This window comes from Leptonychotes weddellii, chromosome 9 (assembly GCF_054177405.1).
Source record: "Leptonychotes weddellii isolate Sample4059 chromosome 9, ASM5417740v2, whole genome shotgun sequence".
NCBI classification, from domain to species: Eukaryota; Metazoa; Chordata; class Mammalia; order Carnivora; family Phocidae; genus Leptonychotes; species Leptonychotes weddellii.
Genome location: NC_138377.1, coordinates 76,979,277 through 77,001,012, shown reverse-complemented (window position 1 = coordinate 77,001,012; position 21,736 = coordinate 76,979,277). Strand labels below are relative to the sequence as shown.

Here is a 21,736-nt window from a genome sequence, read left to right as displayed (position 1 = left end):
AAAGCATCAGAGGAGATATGTTTGCAAAAGGGTAGAGAAATAACCAAAAGTTCTAAAGTGGGAGAGCATTTTTATAAGATGGGAGCCAGAGGCAATATTCGTCAGACATACTAGGCAAATAAAAAGAAGTTGTTTAAATGAGCAATAAGGGGCGCCTGGGTGGCTCAGTCGTTAAGCGTCTGCCTTCGGCTCAGGTCATGATCCCAGGGTCCTAGGATCGAGTCCCACATCGGACTCCCTGCTCAGCAGGAAGCCTGCTTCTCGCTCTCCCACTCCCCCTGCTTGTGTTCCTGCTCTTGCTATCTCTCTCTCTGTCAAATAAATAAATAAAATCTTTAAAAAAAAAAATAAATAAATGAGCAATAAGTAAAATCATACTTTCTTTCACTTCCCATTAAGACCATCAATTTTTAACAGAACACTTTATCTTTGCCTATTTTATTTGTTCATATGTTTCTAATTCCTGAAAGGCTTACATTATCAACTGATTTTTCTGCTTCTGGTAGTATTTCAAGGATATGCATTGCACCTGGCCTTTTCTATACTCCTAAAGATATAATTACCTTTGTTTGGAAATCACTGTGGTTGTAGTTTTTTATTTACTATATTAACACTATCAGAAAAATACATGAACATTTCCAAGAAATCCCAGTGTACACAACTTAATGTAAATTTACTTAATCCTTGTAATAATTAATTTAAGATCCACAGACAGACTTGGTTTCTATGTAAGAAACAATTTTTTTTTTAAGATTTTATTTATTTATTTGAGAGAGAGAGAATGAGAGACAGAGAGCAAGAGAGGGAAGAGGGTCAGAGGGAGAAGCAGACCCCCTGCTGAGCAGGGAGTCCGATGCGGGACTCGATCCCGGGACTCCAGGATCATGACCTGAGCCGAAGGCAGTCGCTTAACCAACTGAGCCACCCAGGCACCCCTATGTAAGAAACAATTTAATGTGACTGAGATAAAGTGTTCGGGAGAGATAATATTTAATATGTTTCAGGAAAAGGTCATTAACATTTAGTTTAGTTTGGTTTTTTTTTATAGTTTACGAGTTCAGAAGAGTTTAATCACAAATACAAATATAAATAAGGGAAAGTTACCATAAGGGGAAAATAGAGCTTTCAAATGATGCTGAGATTACTTTAATAATGTTGTATTATGAAATTTGAGTCATGGGAGAAAGGCCAGGGCCCAAATATACCCAAATGATCCAAACACTTTTATTTATTTATTTATTTTTAAAGATTTTATTTATTTATTTGACAGAGAGAGAGATAAGCGAGAGCAGGAACACAAGCAGGGGGAGTGGGAGAATGAGAAGCAGGCTTCCCGCGGAGCAGGGAGCCCGATGCGGGGCTCAATCCCAGGAGCCTGGGATCATGACCTGAGCCGAAGGCAGACACTTAACGACTGAGCCACCCAGGCACCCCCGATCCAAACACTTTTAAAAAGTGCATTTTCTTCAGATAATTCTACATTTGGTATGCACTTCCTAGGAGAAAGTACAGTTTTAAAAAGATGATAGCTTCACAAAAAATATATCATGTATATAAAGTAATAAATCCACCAGATTCTATATAGCATGACCATATGAATAAAGATAAGTTGCCGTCTTGAAATCATTATATAAAAAATAAGCCAAGCATGTTGGCTGGTTTCTGGTCCCCTTTGCAGATCTGCTGTCAATTATATCTGAAACAGGCTACAGGATATAGCATGTGAGACAGTGGGGAGAAACTGACTTGGAAAATCAAGACAGTCATGTTCTAGTCCTTATTTGGCCCCCAGTTAGTCAACCTAGGCAAAACAGCCTTTGAAGACCTTCACTTCCTCATTGTTCTCTAAGGTTCTTTCCAGCACTGTAATTCTAAGTTGACTTGAAGGCTCATTTTGGATGAAATAGCATTGTTTACATTAAATCACTTCCGGTACATGTTATCAGGAACTATCCACACATGAAGTCTGAATCATTAAAATGTTTTACTCCATATTTTTCAAGCCAGAAACAGTAATTTAGAACTCAACAATAACATTCTAATTTTTTAAAATCAAAATAAGATGACCAGAATCATTAAACTTAGTATTCACAGCATTGAACCTAGAAAAACATGTATAATTAATAGAATGTTAAAGCCAAAAGAGCATGACAGAGAGAGAGAGCCTGAGACTTCTTATGAAGTGTGTCAATGACAATTACTCCATAACAACTGTGTACTCAGGATCTGTGGACATAACATTGCAAGCTGGGGGGAAAACTCCAGCCCAAATGTCAAATCATGGAGCCAGAATGATTCTGAATTTCCTAAAGACACACTCTGAGAAAGAAACAGAATTCTCCCCCATTTCCCCATCCCCCTGTCCCAAAGGGGAGAATGTAAAATTATGCACATCTTTGGTAATATTTTAGAAAAAATAAACACCTAGATATAAAGACAATTAAACTTAACATTTTCTCTTCAATTTGTTTTTTATAGCAGACATGTTAATTTCATTTTGAACATGGTATGCCAAATATCCTGAGCTTCCAGGAATAAAGTCATGTAGCTCCCCAAGGAATTTCTTCATGGCATCAATTGATATATAACCTACAAAATAAAAAAAATATATATATTTGAAATCCTATCATACTGTTTTTCAGTATCTTTGATTTATTAGAGTTACGATTTCTTTTTTTTTTATTTAAGATTTTATTTATCTATTTGACAGAGAGAGACACAGCGAGAGAAGGAACACAAGCAGGGGGAGTGGGAGAGGGAGAAGCAGGCTTCTAGCAGAGCAGGGAGCCCAATGCGGGGCTCCATCCCAGGACTCTGGGATCATGACCTGAGCTGAAGGCAGACACTTAATGACTGAGCCATCCAGGCACCCGTAAAGTTATGATTTCTAAAGAATGTTTTTAGAAAGAAGTAAAAAGAAGAAATAATGCCAGGGAGAAGATTCTCCATGAAACTTGGTAATTACCAGGGAATACCCTCCTTCCCAACTCCCCACTCCCTGCAACCTTCTACCTCTTATTTATTTATTTATTTATTTATTTTTAAAGATTTTATTTATTTATTTTAGAGAGAGAGAGTGTGCAAGTAGGGGAGGAGCAGAAGGAGAGGGAGACAGTCTCCATCAGACTCCACGCTGAGCGCAGAGCGTGACTCGGGGCTCGATCCCAGGACCTGAGATCATGACCTGAGCTAAAACCAAGAATTGGACACTTAACCAGCTGAACCACCCAGGAGCCCCTTCCAGCTCCTTTTAAAACACAAATATTTGATTATCCACTTTGACTACTGAGAGTGTAATGTCCAGGTTGGGGGTAAAACATATGGTACCTAGACCAAAATAACTGGGAAGTGTGTCTGGCTTAGAGTATAATCATTTAGAACTATCTATCCAAGTAGCTACTGTAACAGCACAAACAGCTCATCTTCACTAGTAGAGCAGGGAACACTTTCCTGCACTGCTAACACTGAGATAACATTCTTTAATAAGAAATTAAGGGAAGGGGGGCCTGGGTGGCTCAGTTGGTTAAGCATCTGCCTTCGGCTCAGGTCATGATCCCAGGGTCCTGGGATCTAGTCCCATATCAGGCTCCCCGCTCACCAGGGGGTGGGGGTGGGGTCTGCTTCTCCCTCTCCCTCTGGCCCTCAACCCCCACCCCTCCATGCTCTCTTTCAAATAAATAAATAAAATCTTTTAAAAAAATAAATTAAGGAAAATCAGTATTACTGCTTAGTCAACAAAGGTTATGAGTGTGATTAATTTTGATATCATTAATAATCTGAAATTGATATGAGTATCAAAAAAAACCCACCTAGAATGTGGAGAGCTTAAGGACTCAATACTTCAGGGCAACCCATTCGGAGCCCCTCTCACTCTAGAGGGCTTTTGTTTCCTTTCCTTTCTGTTCTCACCTTCACTTAATAAACTTTCACTTCACTTCAAAAAAAAAGAAAAAGGACTCAAGGATTTAAGCGATATTACCTTGATAGCTACTGCTTATTTGAGTGATTATATTTTATGTGTAATATGTTTGTAGTTTATATTAAAACTGACACCTAATTTAATAGTCAGTACTGTATGAGAAAAATTCTGGTAGAGCTCAAAGATGATTGATTTTAGAACACCACCACCATCAACATGTGGTACATATGCATATAGTTTGATTGCTTCTAATAATATATGATAAATTGACAGTTAATAAATTAACTATGAATTCACTAATATAAAACTGATTAGTGTCTTTAAAGATATTTTAATCATAATCATTTACTTTAGAAAATCTCTTGAAGCACTATACTCCATATGGTTCATGATCTTTGCCTAATGACTAGGTTTCTATGTAAAATAAACTAGTACAGAAAAATATTAACATTTAGTTAATTGCACATATACACTGTGTGAAGTTGCTAAAGATATGTGTGAGGACAGGAATTTTAAAAATAATTATTACATTAATAAAAATATTCCTATAAGAAGTATAGGACATTTATGCATCAGAAATGGATTATTCTAGCAGTTTTGAAGTAGTTAGGACTTTAAGCTGAAGTTGATTGACACTCAATTTAAACTAGCTTGTAAGATTTTATTTATTTATTTGACAGAGAGAGACACAGCGAGAGAGGGAACACAAGCAGGGAGAGTGGGAGAGGAAGAAGCAGGCTTTCCACTGAGCAGGGAGCCCAATGCCGGGCTTGATCCCAGGACCCTGGGATCATGACCTGAGCCGAAGGCAGATGCTTAACGACTGAGCCATCCAGGCACCCTCAATTTAAACTAGCTTAAACGAAAGGGGAGTCTACTAGAAAGATTGCTATATCAACCAAACTGTGAGGAAGGCAGACATTTCTGTGTGGGCCTCAGAAGTAACCAGAGCTCATGGCTGTCTCTCACTGGTATCCAGTTTTCCCTGCATGTTAATTTCAATTTTTCTCTCTTGAGGCAAGTTGGCTTTCTTTACATGGTAGGAAACATGGAACTACATGGCTCCCAACTTTTAGATCTTAAGAGCTATGGTCACCCGAATGAGAATGATTTGACTGGCTGCGTTCCATGTATAAAAATCTAGAGAAAGAGCTGTAACTGGCTCAACTCAAATCAGGTATTCATTCCCAAGGCAATAGTTGGGGGTGAGGAGCTCATGTTTTAGAAAATGACTGTTTCTATGTAAATCAGATATACTGAGGGGAAGAAAAGAGAGTTCCTAGGAAAGGTATTCTATATGTGTCTGTGGTAGCCAGCCTCCCAGATGGCCCTAAATGATCCCTATCTCTTGGTATTCACAAATTTGTGTAGTCTCTAGAAGGAGACTCTGTACTTGGGTTGGTCTATATGACCAACAACACATGGCAGAAGTGATTGTATGCCACTTCTAAGAGTAGAATATAAAAAAAGACAGTGGCTTCTGTCTTGGGTATGCTCTTTTTCCCTCCTGCATTTCTCACTCTGAGGAAAGCAAGCTGCCATGTTGTGAAGAGCCTTACGGAGAGGCCCACTTGAGGAGGACTTTGGCCTTTGGCCAAAAATCAGCAAGGACCCAAGGCTTGCCATAACCACATGAGTGAGCTTTGAAATGGATTTTCCAATCTCATTTGTGCCTTGGAGTAACTGCAGCCTAGCTGGCAACTTGACTGCAACCTTATGAGAGACTTTGAGACAGAAGTATCTAATTAAGATGCTCCTGGATTCCTGGCCCTCAGAAACTATCAAGTAATAAATGTTGGCTTTAAGCTGCTAACTTTTAGAGCAATTTGCCAAACAGTGATAGGTAACTAATACAGTATCCATTATAGGTTCCCAAACTTTTAGTTATCAGAACTTTTTGGTTTGAAAATTTTTACCTGCAAGATATTTACAATTATTAATTTTTTAAAAGATTTTATCTATGAGAGAGAGAGAGAGCACGAGCATAAGCAAGGGGAGGCAGAGGGAGAAGCAGACTCCCCACCGAGCAGGGAGTCCAATGCGGGACTCGATCTCAGGACCCTGGGATCATGACCTGAACTGAAGGCAGCCGCTTAACCAACTGAGCCACCCAGGTGCCCCTATAATTATTAATTTTTAAAAATTAGTCACACATATAGCTATCAATCAGAACTTCTTATCATGGGTGATAACTAGTGATATCAGACTAAAATAATTTAATTCCAGCCAAAAGCAAAAAATAAACAAAAACAGACCCAGAAAATCCCTTGATATTTTATGGGACATTTATGGGACATTTGGCACTATCTGAAGATATTTTTGGTAGTCACAACTTGGGGCCACGGGTTCTAGGGCATAGTTCCAACTTGTATTTTCTGCAAACTAAAATCTAATTAGTTCTATTTTAAGAGACTTAACATTCATTGAACTGAACCCAACCCATTTTGAGGAAGAGACAGTCAAGTTACAGTCACAAAAATTGCTACCACTGCCTAAATTAGAACTGTCACTCACTATATTCCAACAAGAAGTTATTCTTTCCTGTACCAGCAGATGGGCATGATAAAAAAAAAAAAAGGAAGTACTTGTCATTTCACATCAAAATTAAAGCCAAAGAATCATCTCTAAAGATTGAAACTTTCTTCCAAGAAAGTGCCATTTAAAATTTTTAAAAATTTTAATATAGGGGCAGCACCTGGCTGGCTCAGTCAGAAGAGCATATGACTCTTGATCTCAGGGTCGTGAGTTGGAGCCCAATGTTGGGTGTGGAGGTTACTTAAAATAAACAAACAAACTTAAAAAAATAAAATAAAATTTTAGTGTAGAAATATAAGGAAAGAAAATAATCAAATAAAAAGATCAGAAAATTTTACTATGGTTCTATCAATAAAATTAACAAAAGATGATCACAGGTTGAAATCTTTAAAAATTCTGACTAATGATTATTTTTGTAGTTCTTTTTTAGTTTGCTTTTAATACAACACTGTCATGTCTTTTGAATAGTCAGGCAGCAATGAAACAGCGGCATTGTTACATGTCCAAATCTAAGCATTTGTCTTTATTGTATGGCTGATTTTAATATTTATCATTGATTTTTAAAATATGTTATCAAACACTTGGTAAGTCCAAATGAACATGAGACATTTAGAATCTGATGATAGAGTTGCCTGAAACAAAATCAATACCAGTAATATGCCACAACCATGGTTTAAGGGGTACCTACATTTTATCTGAATGTTTAGGCCTAAGGATAAATCAGGGTAGCAGTTGCTGCTCCCGATATTAGAACAAGTACTTCTACTTAGTTCATTGTCCTTTGCAGCCCACAATTGCTCCTAAGAACCCCAGAACTGACTTCTCTGTCAAAGCTGGGTAACAGTTTTCTTTGATGTCTCCAAGTCTCAGCCTCAAATGACACATTAAAAGTTCTTTTTTTTTTTTTTAAGATTTTATTTATTTGTCAGAGAGAGAGAGAGCACAAGCAGGGGGAGCAGCAGGCAGAGGGAGAAGCAGGCTCCCCGCTGAGCAAGGAGATTGATGCTGGACTCCATCCCAAGACCCTGGGATCATGACCTGAGTCGAAGGCAGACGCTTAACAACTGAGCCACCCAGGTGTCCCTAAAAGTTCTTTTAAAGTGCTTTTCTAAAGGCTATTAACAGAAGAAAAAAAATAATGAAACAAATGGCTAGACCAAAAGGTAAGAAGGAATAGTACTATGAGAGAAGACATCTAGGAATTTGTGGACTAGTTCCAAGAGTCTGATAAAGAGAATGTGATAAATATACAAATGATTTTTAAAATGGAATTTCAAAAACCTATACTTTTTAAGTTGCTGTGTTTTAAACACAATTTTTTTAAAAACCTCTATTTTTAAAATGATCCATGACCCGGGTGCCTGGGTGGCTCAGTCGTTAAGCGTCTGCCTTTGGCTCAGTTCATGATCCCAGGCTCCTGGGATTGAGCCCCGTGTCGGGTTCCCTGCTCAGCAGGAAGCCTGCTTCTCCCTCTCCCACACCCCCTGCTTGTGTTCCTTCTCTCACTTTGTCTCTCTCTGTCAAATAAATAAATAAAATATTTAAAAAAGAAATGATCAATGACCCCTAACTAAATACTACTCAGATCAAAGCATCTAAACATCGACCTCACTCACCACTATCCCAATCCCAATGGCCACTTCCACCTGATTCCCTTGTTTCCACCCTCTCATGTCAGCCTTAGAAAGCTGTCTTTCTTTATGTCAGGCACTAGAAAACACAAACACGGAGTCCGTGGACACCTGTGAACCTCTTTAAATTATATGTAAAGTTGGTGTGTTATGTTTGTGTGTGTTTGTATGCTAGGGAAAAGGGTCTATGTTTCATCAGATTCTCAAAGGAAACTATGATTAGAGTTGTCCATATAATTTATCTTCCAAACTGGGACACCTGAGAGTAAAAAACTGATGCCAGGACAACAGACATAAACTGGGACTGTTTTGTGTAAACAGGGATGTGTATTCACGCTACCAATAGACGAGCGTTTTAACAAAATATGGGACCTATCTCTGGGTCAATTCTGCAGATTTATTTAGTGCATTGTTGTACATTTGTTGTAATGCATGTTGTACATGTATTTAATGCTTTATTGTACAAAATATTCTTTTGTTTCTTTCCTACTTGGGTTTTCTCTAAATTTTATTTTATTTTAAATTACCTGTTACCATGTTGTTCACTGGATAATTCTGAAGAGGGAAGTACATCTGCTTTTCTGTAACTGGAGTCGATATAAAATGCTTTTCTGTGCTATAAAATGAAACATACAGAAAGTCACATTTATATTTGTGTTTTCCTGAGAAATTATTCCAGGCAATATATATAGTAATCTATTTGCTCTACAGCAGACTTCAATCTTTTCAATCTTATTGGGTGAAAATGTTATGTGTGGACTTCTTTTGGGCTTCTAAGTAATACAAGTTCCCATACAGATATTTTCGGTTTTCTTGGCCACTTCAAAAAACGTATTTTTTGTGTATGTAGGGGCATAAGTCTTTTTCTCAATATTATTAAAAGCAAAATAATTCAGTAATACTTTACAATTAGATAAAATATATATACATATGTAATCTTATGCCAAGGAAAGTATAGTGGGCTCTATTTTAAATAATCACAGCATTTTTTGTTATTCAGTGTTTAAATAATTGGAACTCTGTTAACTAGCACTTCAATGCTTTAAATAAAAAATGAAATCTGGGAAAATCATGAGGTACACTAAGATTCTGAAGTGACTTCTGAGTTAAAAAGAGAAAACGTTAAAGTATTCTGAGTGTGGTTGTGTAGTATAATTAATTATATTCTAAGAGCTTAGTAGTTTTCAACTAAAATATTCTGTTTTCCAACTGTGCCAAGTAACAATGTTTACTGTATTTAGACTACATATAACCAATAGATAATACAATTATATGAAAATAAAAACCTCAATAATTAAAAGTAGGGGTCATCCTTAATTTATTTTCCTTAAAAAATCTAAAATTACACTTAGTGATAGAAAAGCTTTATTTTCTTTTTTTTTTTTTAAAGATTTTATTTATTTATTTGACAGAGAGACACAGCGAGAGAGGGAACACAAGCAGGGGGAGTGGGAGAGGGAGAAGCAAGCTTCCCACGGAGCAGGGAGCCCAATGTGGGGCTCGATCCCAGGACCCTGGGATCATGACCTGAGCCGAAGGCAGACGCTCAATGACTGAGCCACCCAGGCGCCACCTAGAAAAGCTTTATTTTCAATTTGTTTAAAAATTAGATTTCATCTGAACTCTTCTAAAAGAAACTATAGCTCAGTTAGGATAAGATCCTTTAAATAAAGTAAAATAGTGTTCCCAGAAGAGTTAGGGACTCTAAAAGGATAACCATTGTTATTATTTACTATGGCTTTAAGATTTCTGGCTAAGCAATGAGGTGGGGGAGGGTAGAGAAAGAAATGGAAGAGATATTTAGTCTTTTTACTAGAAGCAATCTTTCATATGAACAAATGATATGATTATGCATCCTGAAAAGCATAAGATTTATATGAAGAAAATGTGAAAATGTTCCTTAAGGGCCACAAAAGAAAATTTGAACAAGTGGGAAAAAATACCATTTTCTCAGATAGAAAGATTCAATATCAGAGGTAGTCTCCCTAAGTTAATCTATACATTTTTTGTAATGTCACCAGAAATAACAACAGTAATTTTTAAAACATATATGAACAAGGTGTATCTAAAATTCAGATAGAAAAATAAACCAGAAAGAATAGCAAGAGTAAAGAGGAAAAACTAGCACTAGATATCAAATCGTATTATAAATAACTAAAACAGAGTGGTGCTGTTGCATGACAAATGAATGGAATATAAAAATATAAAATGCAGAAATAGACCCAAATACTTACAGGGATCTAACCTCTGATAAAGGTGGCATTTTAAGACAGGGTGTGTGGGGGGAGATAAATTATTTAATCAATAGCCACAGATAGTTAGCTATCTGGAGGAAAAAAAAAGAAAGTGGATCCCCACCTCACATCTTACACCAAGATATATTCCAAATGTGTCACAGATTTAAACTGAAAAATAAAGAAATCATTAAGAAGAAACCATAGCAAAAAATAATAATGATAATAATCTTATGAGTAGGAAGACTTCCCTAAGTACAACACAAAACCTGAAAGCCATTAAAGAAAATGTTAATAAGCACAAATGTATACAGTAAAACATATTTGCATGACAAAACCCAACATTTTTTAAAGTCAAAAGACATAGGCTAAGAATTAATTGTAACTTATTTCATAATGAAGTAATTCTCCTAAAACGTAAAGGGTTCTTATCAAAAAATAAAAGCAATACTCAATCAATAGAAAAATATGTAAAGGATATGAACAAACAGTTCACAGAAAAGGAGATATAAGTGGTTCTCAAATATCTGAAGACACTCAACCTCATTCATCATAATAGCAATTCAAACAAAACTAGACTGAGATACCACTTTATACCTATCAGATTAGCAAAGACCAAAATACATGATAGTACTCTGTGTTGGAGAAGGTATAGGGTTAATAAGATGACTAACTATCCCAGTTTACCCTAGATTGAGGGATTTCTCAGGACACGGGGCTTTTCAGTGTTAAAATCAGGACAGTTCTAAGCAAACCTGGATGTTTGGTTACCCTAGCTGGAAAAGGCACTTTTGTAACAGTTTTTTTTTTTTTTAATTGGAAAAGGCACTTTTATACACAACCAGTAGGAGCATAAATTGGTTTAACCTGGATGGAGGGCAATTTTAAGACCTATCAAGGAGACAAATCTACATGCCTTTTGACCTCGTAAGAATTACCCTACAGATATTCACACACACAAAATGACATTACATAATCATTCACTGAAGCACTGTTTTTAATAGCAAATTAGAAATTACCTAAAAATCCATTAAAATAAGCAACTAGTTAAATAAATTATGATAAATCCACATAGTAGAACACTATACAAAGCAAAAATGAAAAAGCTCTTTATGTAATAACATGAAATGATCTCCAAGGTAAATTACTGAGTGAAAAAAGGCAAGGGACTGAACAGGGCTTACAGTCTATCACTATTTGTAAGAAAAAGGAGAAATGAAAATACTTACATGAATTTGTTAGTATATGCACATATAAGAAATTATAATATTGGTTACTTCTGGGAGGAAAACTGGCTCACTAGGGACCAGTATTTTCATAGTATCCCCTTTTGTATAAGTTGGATTTTGATAATTAAAATTTGAAAATGGAAAAATAATATGTAGGCATGAAGAACTAAGGAAAAGATTTTTAAAAGGAGAGTAATGAGTTTGGGACTTGCCTTGTCAGGTATTAAAATACATAAATGAAGTTATATAACTTAAAAGAATATTGTATTGATATAGAAATAGATCCACAGATTAATGGAATAAAACAAATAGTTTAAAAATAGATCTCTATATACTAAAAAAAATATGACAAAGGGAAATTACACATCAGTTGGAAATAGATTATTAAAAAAAAGTGGAAACTTCTTATTTGCAAAGCAAAATCAATTTAGATTTTATCTATTACCGTACACCAAAATAAATATCTGCCAAATTTAAAATTGATTTGATCTCTGAATGGGAAAGAACTTTTCTGATCATGAAAGCAACTAAAGAAATTATAAAGGAAAAGTGATCAATTTAATGATGCAGAAATTTAAAATTTGTATCTCTAAAAAAGTATAAACCAGACAACAAACTGAGGATATAATGTGACAAACTGGCAAAAGGATAATAAAGCTATTACATAAAGATGCCAGACAAGTTGATAAGAAAAACAATAAGGCCCCCAATAAAAAAGGGAGAAAGGATAAAAACAAACCACAGAGAAGAAATATAAAATGCTAATAAATTCAAAAAGGTTCAAAGCCATTAGTAATCAAGAAAAATGCACATGAAAACAAGATGTATTTGTATAAAACTAGAAAGAGATGGTAGTTATCTCTAAACAGTGGGGTTGCTTATAATTTAAATTTTCTTTATTTTCTATTTTGACAAATTACATGCATTATGTTCATAATAGAATAATTAAATTCATGCAATTTTCAGAAGATTTGGGGAACATATTGAGAAGTGGAAACAGCATAGTGATTAAGAGTTTGGATTCTGGATCAGCTAGACTTAGCTTCAAATTCAGCTTCACTATATGAGTAATGTTGGGTGACATTTAGCTCTCTAACCTGTTTCCTCAATTGTGAGATGGGGCTAATATTTATCTATCTTACAAGGTTATGAGAATCAAATTAACTGATAAGCTCACAAGTGTCTTATATTTAGCAAGTGTTTTTAATAACTGGTTCATCACTTACTATTCAGTATCACTAGTAGAATGCCAAAGAAACAAATGCTTTCTGAGTAAGGGCAAAGTATATTTTATCTATGTTCACACTGCACCCTCTGGTGGTTCCATAAAGAAAAGGCTCTAGGTTAGATACCTATCTAAGGTATCTATTCATATCCTTTGTCCATTGTTATTGTTATTGGATTGGACATATTTTCCCCAAATTTGGAAGCCCCCTTTGTATCTTAAACTAGTTTTTGTCAGATGTTTTTTCACGTGTATATTTTTCTTTTGACTTAGTTTATGGTGTTTTTATTGCCAGGTACAAATTTAAAATATTTTTGGTAGTCACACTTATCCATCTTTTCCTTGATGGCCTCCATGTTTTGCAGGGCAACAATTTCTTAAAGAACTTATGTATCTGATATCTTTACTAGTCAAGTTAATCACTGGGAGTTACTTATTTTCTATTTCCCAGCCTTCTCTTGCAAGGTCATTAGGATAATTATTCTTTCCTCTATTAATCCCTTAAGAATATCTTCATGGTCTTACCTCTTCTTATTTTTCTTCCTTTTTTTTTAACCAGTTTTTTATCTCAAAAAACCATAACAAGTAAGTTCAAAGGAGTGCTATACATAGAGATCCCAAGACTTAAAATATGGATTCTCAAACTTAAGTGGTAGAATGTCTAGAAGTCACAGGACCATGAAACAATAGTTTACTAAACTTAATTAAATGCACAACTTTGTGTAAATTAGATAACAACTAACTTCAAATTATAACAAACCAAATAGTAGGTACAAAAGATATAAGAAAAAAAACTATAGAAGAAAAACTTAAAATTGAAAAAACTATAAAGTAAACTCATTAACTTTTATATTGAAGAGAAACAGCTAGTATTTGGTCATTTTTATTTCAGCAGACCTTTGAATAGCCAGTACTCCTTATGAGTATTTGAAAACCATGGAACTGGAAAACATGGAATTAGGACTAGATAAAAAGCCTGAAACAAAAGGGGTCTCTCTTAGATTGGCTCTAACACAATGGTAAGTCCATGATTGTCTGTCTTTTTAAATTTAATTTCTTAAAGTAACCACATTACAAACAATTTGGAAAGGAGAGGGGGAAATCACTCAGAACTTCCAATCCTAATAAAATTACTGCTAATATTTCATATATCTTCTTATTTAAAAATTAATGTAACAGGGCGCCTGGGTGGCTCAGTTGGTTAAGCGACTGCCTTCAGCTCAGGTCATGATCCTGGAGTCCCTGGATCGAGTCCCGCATAGGGCTCCCTGCTCAGCAAGAAACCTGCTTCTCCCTCTGACCCTCCCCCCTCTCATGTGCTTGCTCTCTCTCATTCTCTCTCTCTCAAATAAATAAATAAAATCTTTAAAAAAAAAAAAATTAATGTAACAGTAATCACAATATACATAAATTCTTGTTTCTTTTTTTTTTTTAAGATTTTATTTATTTCTTTGACAGAGAGAGACACAGCGAGAAAGGGAACACAAGCAGGGGGAGCAGGAGAGGGAGAAGCAAGCTTCCTGCAAAGCAGGGAGCCCGACACGGGGCTCGATCCCAGGACCCTGGGATCATGACCTGAGCCGAAGGCAGGCGCCTAACGACTGAGCCACCCAGGTGCCCCTAAATTCTTGTTTCTTTTGTGCAAGGAAAGTCTAGTATAGTCGTTGGCTCTGGAATTAGACTGACCCAGTTCAAATCCAACTTCCCCCCACTTAATAATAAAAGTTTGTATGACTTCGGGCAAATTAATCTATCTAATCCTAGATCTCTTTTGCTGTAAAATGGCAATGGTGATAATGATAATACCAATGGTGTAAGAAGACCATGAAAATTAAGTGAGATAAACACAGTAAGTGCTCAAAGATGCCTACATTGAATTGAATTATCAATGCAGTGTATGAATTCAATACCTTTTGGATAATTCTTTTTCCTGATCTGTTGCTGGTTCATTGCTTTCCCTAAGGGCCTTTATTTCATTTGGTGTTACTTCATCATGCTGTGGATAGCAAAAGAAATCACATTTTTGAAAATCAGCACATAAATGATCCAATCAAAAGTTTTTTAAAAAAGTAAAAAAGTAAATTGGCAATATATATCAAGAGTCATAAAAATATTTATACACTTAGATCCATTCAATCTAGTTCAGTGTCAAAAACAAAATTTTGCACACACACACAATTATACTATTTGTTTTTAGGGCTATGTAATGAAAACAATGTATTTTTAAAATATCAGCTGTGGTTGTATTAGATTGTAAAATTTTGACTAATTTTATTCTTTTCAATTTTTGAAATTTTCCCTGGCCATATTAATTTTTAGTTTTTAAAAGATAAGGAAACAAAAAATTTAAATTTAACTAAACTTTCTTAAAATCCTTGACTTGAAAATTCCTAGGCTTCCTGTGAGTTACAAATCAAAAACATGAAGTAAGTTGAACAAATTACATTTCCCCTTCAAAATGAAAATGAAGTATTTAGCTATGGAGCTATGAAAGAACTAAATATATATTAAGCTTTTCAAAAAGATTATTTGACAGTGACTCAGATACTGATACCTGTCACATAATATAATTACTTAATATGCCATTAGGAAATTTCTATGTTTAGATCACAAATCTACTCCAAACAATACTAATGTTCCCCAAATTACTTACCAGATTTACCCTTGTTGTTGCCATTCAATGAAGTACTTTCTACTTATATATTCTATGGTTACATTATTATAATTGGCTAATATCAATCAATATTTTGAAAGAACTAACAAAATCATTTATCATAAAAACATAATTTCTAGAATCAATCATCACTACAGGCATATTCTACTAATTTTTCTATGAAAAAATTCTACTATTTTTCTATGAAAAAATATTGGATTGGGTAGGAGCTGAAAAAATTTGGTTCCATTTTGCTATTGTCTAGCATGTGAACTAAAACAGGTTTTTACCTTCTCTTTACCTCGGTTCTCTCATTTCTAAATCTGAATGATTAAATTAATGGGCTTTAGGAGCTTTTTAGCTCTAAAGTTCTGCATACTCAGTAATTATTGTCAAATAACAACCATTTGATCACCACTCACATCCCTGAAAACACTATGACTGCCAAGGATTAGATATTTTGGTCCTTAGAACCAACATAGCCAAAGATACTAAAATAACTATGATTTTCAGATGATCACAACTTGGGAAGAAAAAACAAATTAATGAAAGAATACAAAATGCTTAAGCTAATTGTTTGGCTTCAGACATATAAAGATTTTTCTACCTAAGTGTTTATTTTGGAAATTTTCAAACTCTGAAATGTTAGCGAATAATACAGTAAGTACTATACACCTTTCACCTAGATTCATAACATGTTAACATTTTTATCACTCTGCATGCCTTCTCTCATTTTTTATTTTTTGCTGGACCATTTGAAAAGGTTTGCAGATATTATGACATTTTACTCCTTAATCTTTAGCTTGCATTTTCTTTCAAAAGCATTCTTTTGTCTTTATAATACCACCATCACAATTAAGAAATTTAACATTAATTCAATATCACCTAATAGTCCATATTTAAATTTTCCCAATTGTTCTCAAAATGTCTTTTTAACTTTTTATTTAAAAAATATCCAGAATCCAATCAAGGTTTATACATCACATTTGGTTGTTACGTCTTCTGATCTAGAACAGTATTCCTGTTTTTGTTTTGTTTTGTTTTTTTATGACATTGTTTTAAAGAGTCTAAGCCAGATAGTTGTTTTGTGATGTCTCACATTCTGAAATTGTCTGAGTGTTAATTAGGTTAAGCATTGTGAACAAGAACACTCACTGTATAGATTGTATGCTTTTTATTATATCACATCAAGCTGAACATAAGGAGAGGTTATTCCAATTTTGGTGATGCTAAATTCGACCAGTTGGTTAAGGTGGTGTCTACCAGATCTCTCTACTGTGAAGGCACATCACTTACCTTTGTAACCACTTAAGTAATCTGTGGGGTGATAATTTGAGAACATGGTTTTAACATTCATTAATGACCCTGCCTAAATCAATTATTTTATTGGGGGTGGTATCACTATTGAATCTCCAATTTAATGTAAATTTAATGTACTATAATTCATTACTGCCATTCTTCTTGATGCTCAAATTATCCTAAATTTGGCTACTGCATGAAGATTTTGAAGTAAGTCAAAAGCACTGACAAATTTGAAGCAGAATAGCAAAAGCTATAAAACAGTCAATTTTCAGTATTGTACACATTTATTGAGGCGTATTATTCAAAACGTTTAACAAATGACACAACATGGGAATTAGTAAATCAGAATCTATGCTGGCAGTAAAAAACTGGTAAATACTGTATCTAATTAACGATAGAAGCAAATTTTCAAGCTTTTTACATGAATAATTTTATTCATATGAAAATATCTCAGTGTACTAGTGTGAAAACAATATCAGACAAGATAATGTTCAATAAAAGCATGCCCTTTAAATTCCATAACCTGGATCACTGGTGTTAACATGTCATAAGTAAACATTTTTCAGATTACATTGCTTTCAAAATTTTTTGAAACTGTAGATTTTAACCAAGTACTTTAATTTACTCTTACCTTCTCTATCAGAAAATGTTGGTTTTGTTCCCAAATAAAACTACCAAGTTTTCTTCTTATTTCTGTGGTAAGAAAAGCAAATTCAATACTATTTTTTAAGTAATTTTGTAGAATTTTCTGAAGTTTACTTGAAGTCTGAATTTTCCAGGCCAGCATTATTCCACTTACATCAAACTCACCTAAGATACTTGTTTAAAATGCAGATTCTTATTGAATCAGAAGATTGAGGAGGAGCTCAGGAATTTGCATTTCTAACAACCTCCCCAGATGATTCCAAAGCATTATGAGAATCATTGTTGTAAATTTTTTCTGCTGGAATTTATGACTTCATTAGATATCTTTGTCTTTAGGCCAACCATTAATAAAGAAGCCAATTGTCCAGTTAAAATAAGAGGTATAGAATTCCTTAATTTGTAGAGTAGAGGTCCTCAAGTATTCAATAATTTGGTAAAAGAAGAGTGAAAGAGAAACAGGTCTAGTGGGCATAGTAGAATAGGAGTTCTAACAATGCTCAGCATGTCAAAGGACTATGTCATCATCCTTAATGATCTCAAAAGCTTCCACAGTAGCCCACTTGAGGACAAAAAGGTAACATTCCTCTAGATCTATGTTGTCCAATATAGTAGCCACTGGACTAGCTATATATGGGCACCATATTGAAATGTGGTTGGTCCAAAGTGAGATGTGCTGTGAGTGTAAAATAAACACTGGATTTCAAAGATTTAGCATCAAAAAAAGAATGTAAATATCTCAATAATTTTTATATTGGTTATATATTGAAATGATAATATTTTGGATATATTAGGTTAAATAAGATATATTCTTAAAATTAATTTCACCTAGGGGCACCTGAGTGGCCCAGTTGGTTAAGCGTTTGACTCTTGATTTCGGCTCAGGTCATGATATCAGGGTCATGAGATCAAGTGGGGAGTCTACTTGAGATTCTTTCCCTTTCCCTCTGTCCCTCCCCTTGCTTGGGCTCTCTCTCTCTCAAAATAAATAAATCTTTAAAAAATTAATTTTACCTATTTTTATACATCAATTTCTTATTTATACTAGAAAATTTAAAATTAGTATGTGGTTCACATTTGCATCTCACACTTCTAGACAATACTGGTCTAGGTGGATAATAATGTATGCTTTTTATTCTTAAAAAAGAGCATGTTTTCATTTAAAACAGATCTTTTTAAATTTTACTTACTACTATTATTTTTTTAAAGATTTATTTATTTATTTTAGAGAGAGAGAGAGCATGTATGTGGTGTGTGTGTGGGGGGGTGTGGAGCAGAGGGAGAGTCTTAAACATACTCTGCACTGAATGTGGAGCCCCCAACGCAGGGCTTGATCTCACAACCCTGAGATCATGACCTGAGCTGAAACCAAGAGTCTGACACTTAACTGAATCACTCAGGCGCCCCATCATTTATTTTAGAGAGAGAGCACACGCGCACATGTGCGCAAGAGAGATGGGGGGGTCTTTAAGCAGGCTCCAGGCCCAGCACAGAGGCTGACGTGGGTCTTGATCTCACAACCCTGAGATCATGACCTGAGCCAAAATCAAAAGAGTAGGATGCTTAACCAACTGAGCCACCCAGGCGCCCCAGTGTATAAAGAATAATACAGGGCGCCTGGGTGGCTCAGTTGGTTAGGCGACTGCCTTCGGCTCAGGTCATGATCCTGGAGTCCCGGGATCGAGTCCCACATCGGGCTCCCTGCTCAGCAGGGAGTCTGCTTCTCCCTCTGACCCTCCTCCCTCTCATGCTCTCTGTCTCTCATTCTCTCTCTCGCAAATAAGTAAAACCTTAAAAAAAAAAAAGAATAATACAAGGGGCGCCTGGGTGGCTCAGTTGGTTAAGCATCTGCCTTCAGCTCAGGTCATGATCCTGGAGTCCTGGGATCAAGCCCCGAGTTGGGCTCACTGCTCACTGGGGAGCCTGCTTCTCCCTCTCCCTCTGCTGCTTCCCCTGTCTGTGCTCGCTCTCTCTCTGTCAAATACATAAAATCTTTAAAAAAAAAAAAATAATACAAACAGACGGGTTCATTATTATAACGAATCTTAAAATTCCATTATAATGAAGAGATTCAAAACTAGCATTTATTAAATGTTCACATGTCAGACTACTTAATATATTATCTCATTTTATCCTCAAAACAACTTGTTAAAGTTCACAAAACTAGTAAATGTTGGATCCTAGCCAGTGAGCACTGTGAGGGCAAGATCTGCTTTTTGTCTTATTCACCACTGAATCCTCAGCACCTGGGTTGAAACCTGACCCATAGGAGTTTAGTGAATGTGTGCATGAGCAATAAACAAACTAAGCTAGAATATACACCCAAGCCAATCTGATCCCAAGTCCATGATTTTCCACTTACATTAAATGATACAAAACACAAAAATCTCTTATTGAGAACAAAGATCAGTCAAGTTGGGAGACCTAGCTGGATTTGGCTAACAGAGATTGGATAAATTATCTTTACCAACCTTTTTGCAAGCACGCAGGAGGAAGAATGAAATGACCTAAAGCCACCGAGTTTTTTATTTCAGCATTAGCTACTGCAGAGAGATAGTAGGCGTGAAAAACTGTAGCATTATCTTCTATGTAATCAAGGCTCTGATATATTCTAGGAGAAAGAAAGGAAATATTTTAGGTTATAAAATAAACAAGAATGTATTCAACCTTTCAAAAGAAAGAATAGGTGAGCGGAAGTAGGGATAATTATCTACAGGCAATCAAGATACTGGGGAATAAGGGAGTGGGGAGGGGGCAGCCAGGGTGGTGATTAGACCTCTGCTTTGTAATCATAATGTGAAGGGGGATCGCAGGTGGGCGGATTGGAGGCAGAGTAACCTCTCTGAAAGCTACTATAGTCCCACCAAGAACATTTACAGGGGTACACGGTACATGTACAGTGGTGTTTGGCCACCGACTGATTAATGGGGGTGGGGTTGTTATTCACAAGAAACTACTAGGGTTTTAAGTTTGAGAACACAGGACCTGGTGCAGGTGTGAAGGGGCAATCAGGAGATTTGGTAGGAACATACTGAATGCGATAGGCCTTCAAGGCACCACGTAGAGTTGTGGGAGAGACAGCTAGAAACAGAAGACTGGAACTCAGGGAAGACTCGTGGACCAAGTAGGAGGCCAAGTCATTGTGGCAGAAAGGAGAAGAGAAAGGTGGTTTTTATCCCTCCCCGCTTCCCATCTAGGACTGAAAACTTGCTCCTTTCCAGTCTGTTCCTATCGTCAATATTTCTTAGTGACTGTGACTTCCATCTTCAGCTCCTGGCTCATTATGACCCAGGAGGCACTGCCAGGTGGCCTTCAGGTACCTCAGCGTGTCTGGGTGGGAGGCATCACAGCTGAACAAGAAATCGGCGGCCCTTGGGTCACTGATCGAGCCCCCTTCGGCCACTGCGGAGGCAAGAGCACAAGGTGAGCCTATCACGTACCCCGGTGCCAAAGCACCACAGAGAAGAGAGATGCTCTGCCCACCACCTCACCCGCGCCTTCCACCCACCTGCCTACCCCAGAACTGCCTCAGTTCTCGGCCGACGCTGCCGCAGAACCAACCCCGCTGTCCTTGAAACATGGCGATCGGCCTGCGTGCGACAGGGTGTGGGGGAGTGGAGGGCCTAACGGGATCGCTGATTGGGCTGAGGTGCGAAGCCAAGCTCGATGATTGGTTCTCAGAGTAATGGGCGGGAAAAGCCTGAGGCTAAAGGAAGCGGAGTCTGGTCACTCACTACCAGAGAGCTGACCGCCGCGTGGGATTGTGGAGAAGCGTCTCATGTTTCCCCTGATATGGCAGAGAAGGGTCAGTCATGCTTGTGAGTTTTAAACCCTCAGTGTTAAAGTTGTTGTGCTGTTGTTACAGGCATGGTCACACGTTCTGTGGCATCAGGTGTTATTTTGAAGCCAAACTCATTTTATCATTTCATTTATAAATGTTTCAATTAGAATCTCTAAAAGAGGGGCGCCTGGGTGGCTCAGTCGGTTAAGCGGCCGCCTTCAGCTCAGGTCATGATCCAGGGGTTTTGGGATCGAGTCCTGAGTCGGACTCCTTGCTCACCAGGGAGCCTGCTTCTGCCTCTCCCTCAGCATGCTGCTTCCCCTGCATGCTTCTCTCTCTCTGTCAAATAAATAAAATCTTAAAAAAAAAAAAAAAATCCCTAAAAGATGAGGACTTTTAGAAAGACAAAACCACAATACAATCACACTTAAAAATAATGATTCTTTGATATAGTCAAATTTCACCAGTGTTGAAATTTCTGTTTTGTTTTGTTTCAAAATTATGCTTTTCTTTTGCAGTTTCCACAATCCACCACCTACCCCCTTACATCAGTTTTGATAAGCTATATTTTTCTGGTTTTGGGTC

At 36.3% G+C, this 21,736-nt stretch overlaps 1 protein-coding gene across 1 annotated transcript; it reads right to left on the bottom strand.

Moving 5' to 3' along the window:
- Positions 1-1,295: 1,295 nt before the first annotated feature.
- On the bottom strand, positions 1,296-21,000 carry TERB2 (telomere repeat binding bouquet formation protein 2). The gene is made up of 7 exons (XM_006727446.3): positions 20,887-21,000; positions 20,691-20,772; positions 19,842-19,981; positions 17,360-17,421; positions 14,684-14,769; positions 8,613-8,701; positions 1,296-2,589 (listed from the first exon to the last, which is right to left on the bottom strand). Exons 1-7 carry the CDS (start codon positions 20,948-20,950, stop codon positions 2,447-2,449), a joined length of 666 nt encoding a protein of 221 aa, XP_006727509.1. The 5' UTR covers positions 20,951-21,000; the 3' UTR covers positions 1,296-2,446.
- Positions 21,001-21,736: the final 736 nt, after the last annotated feature.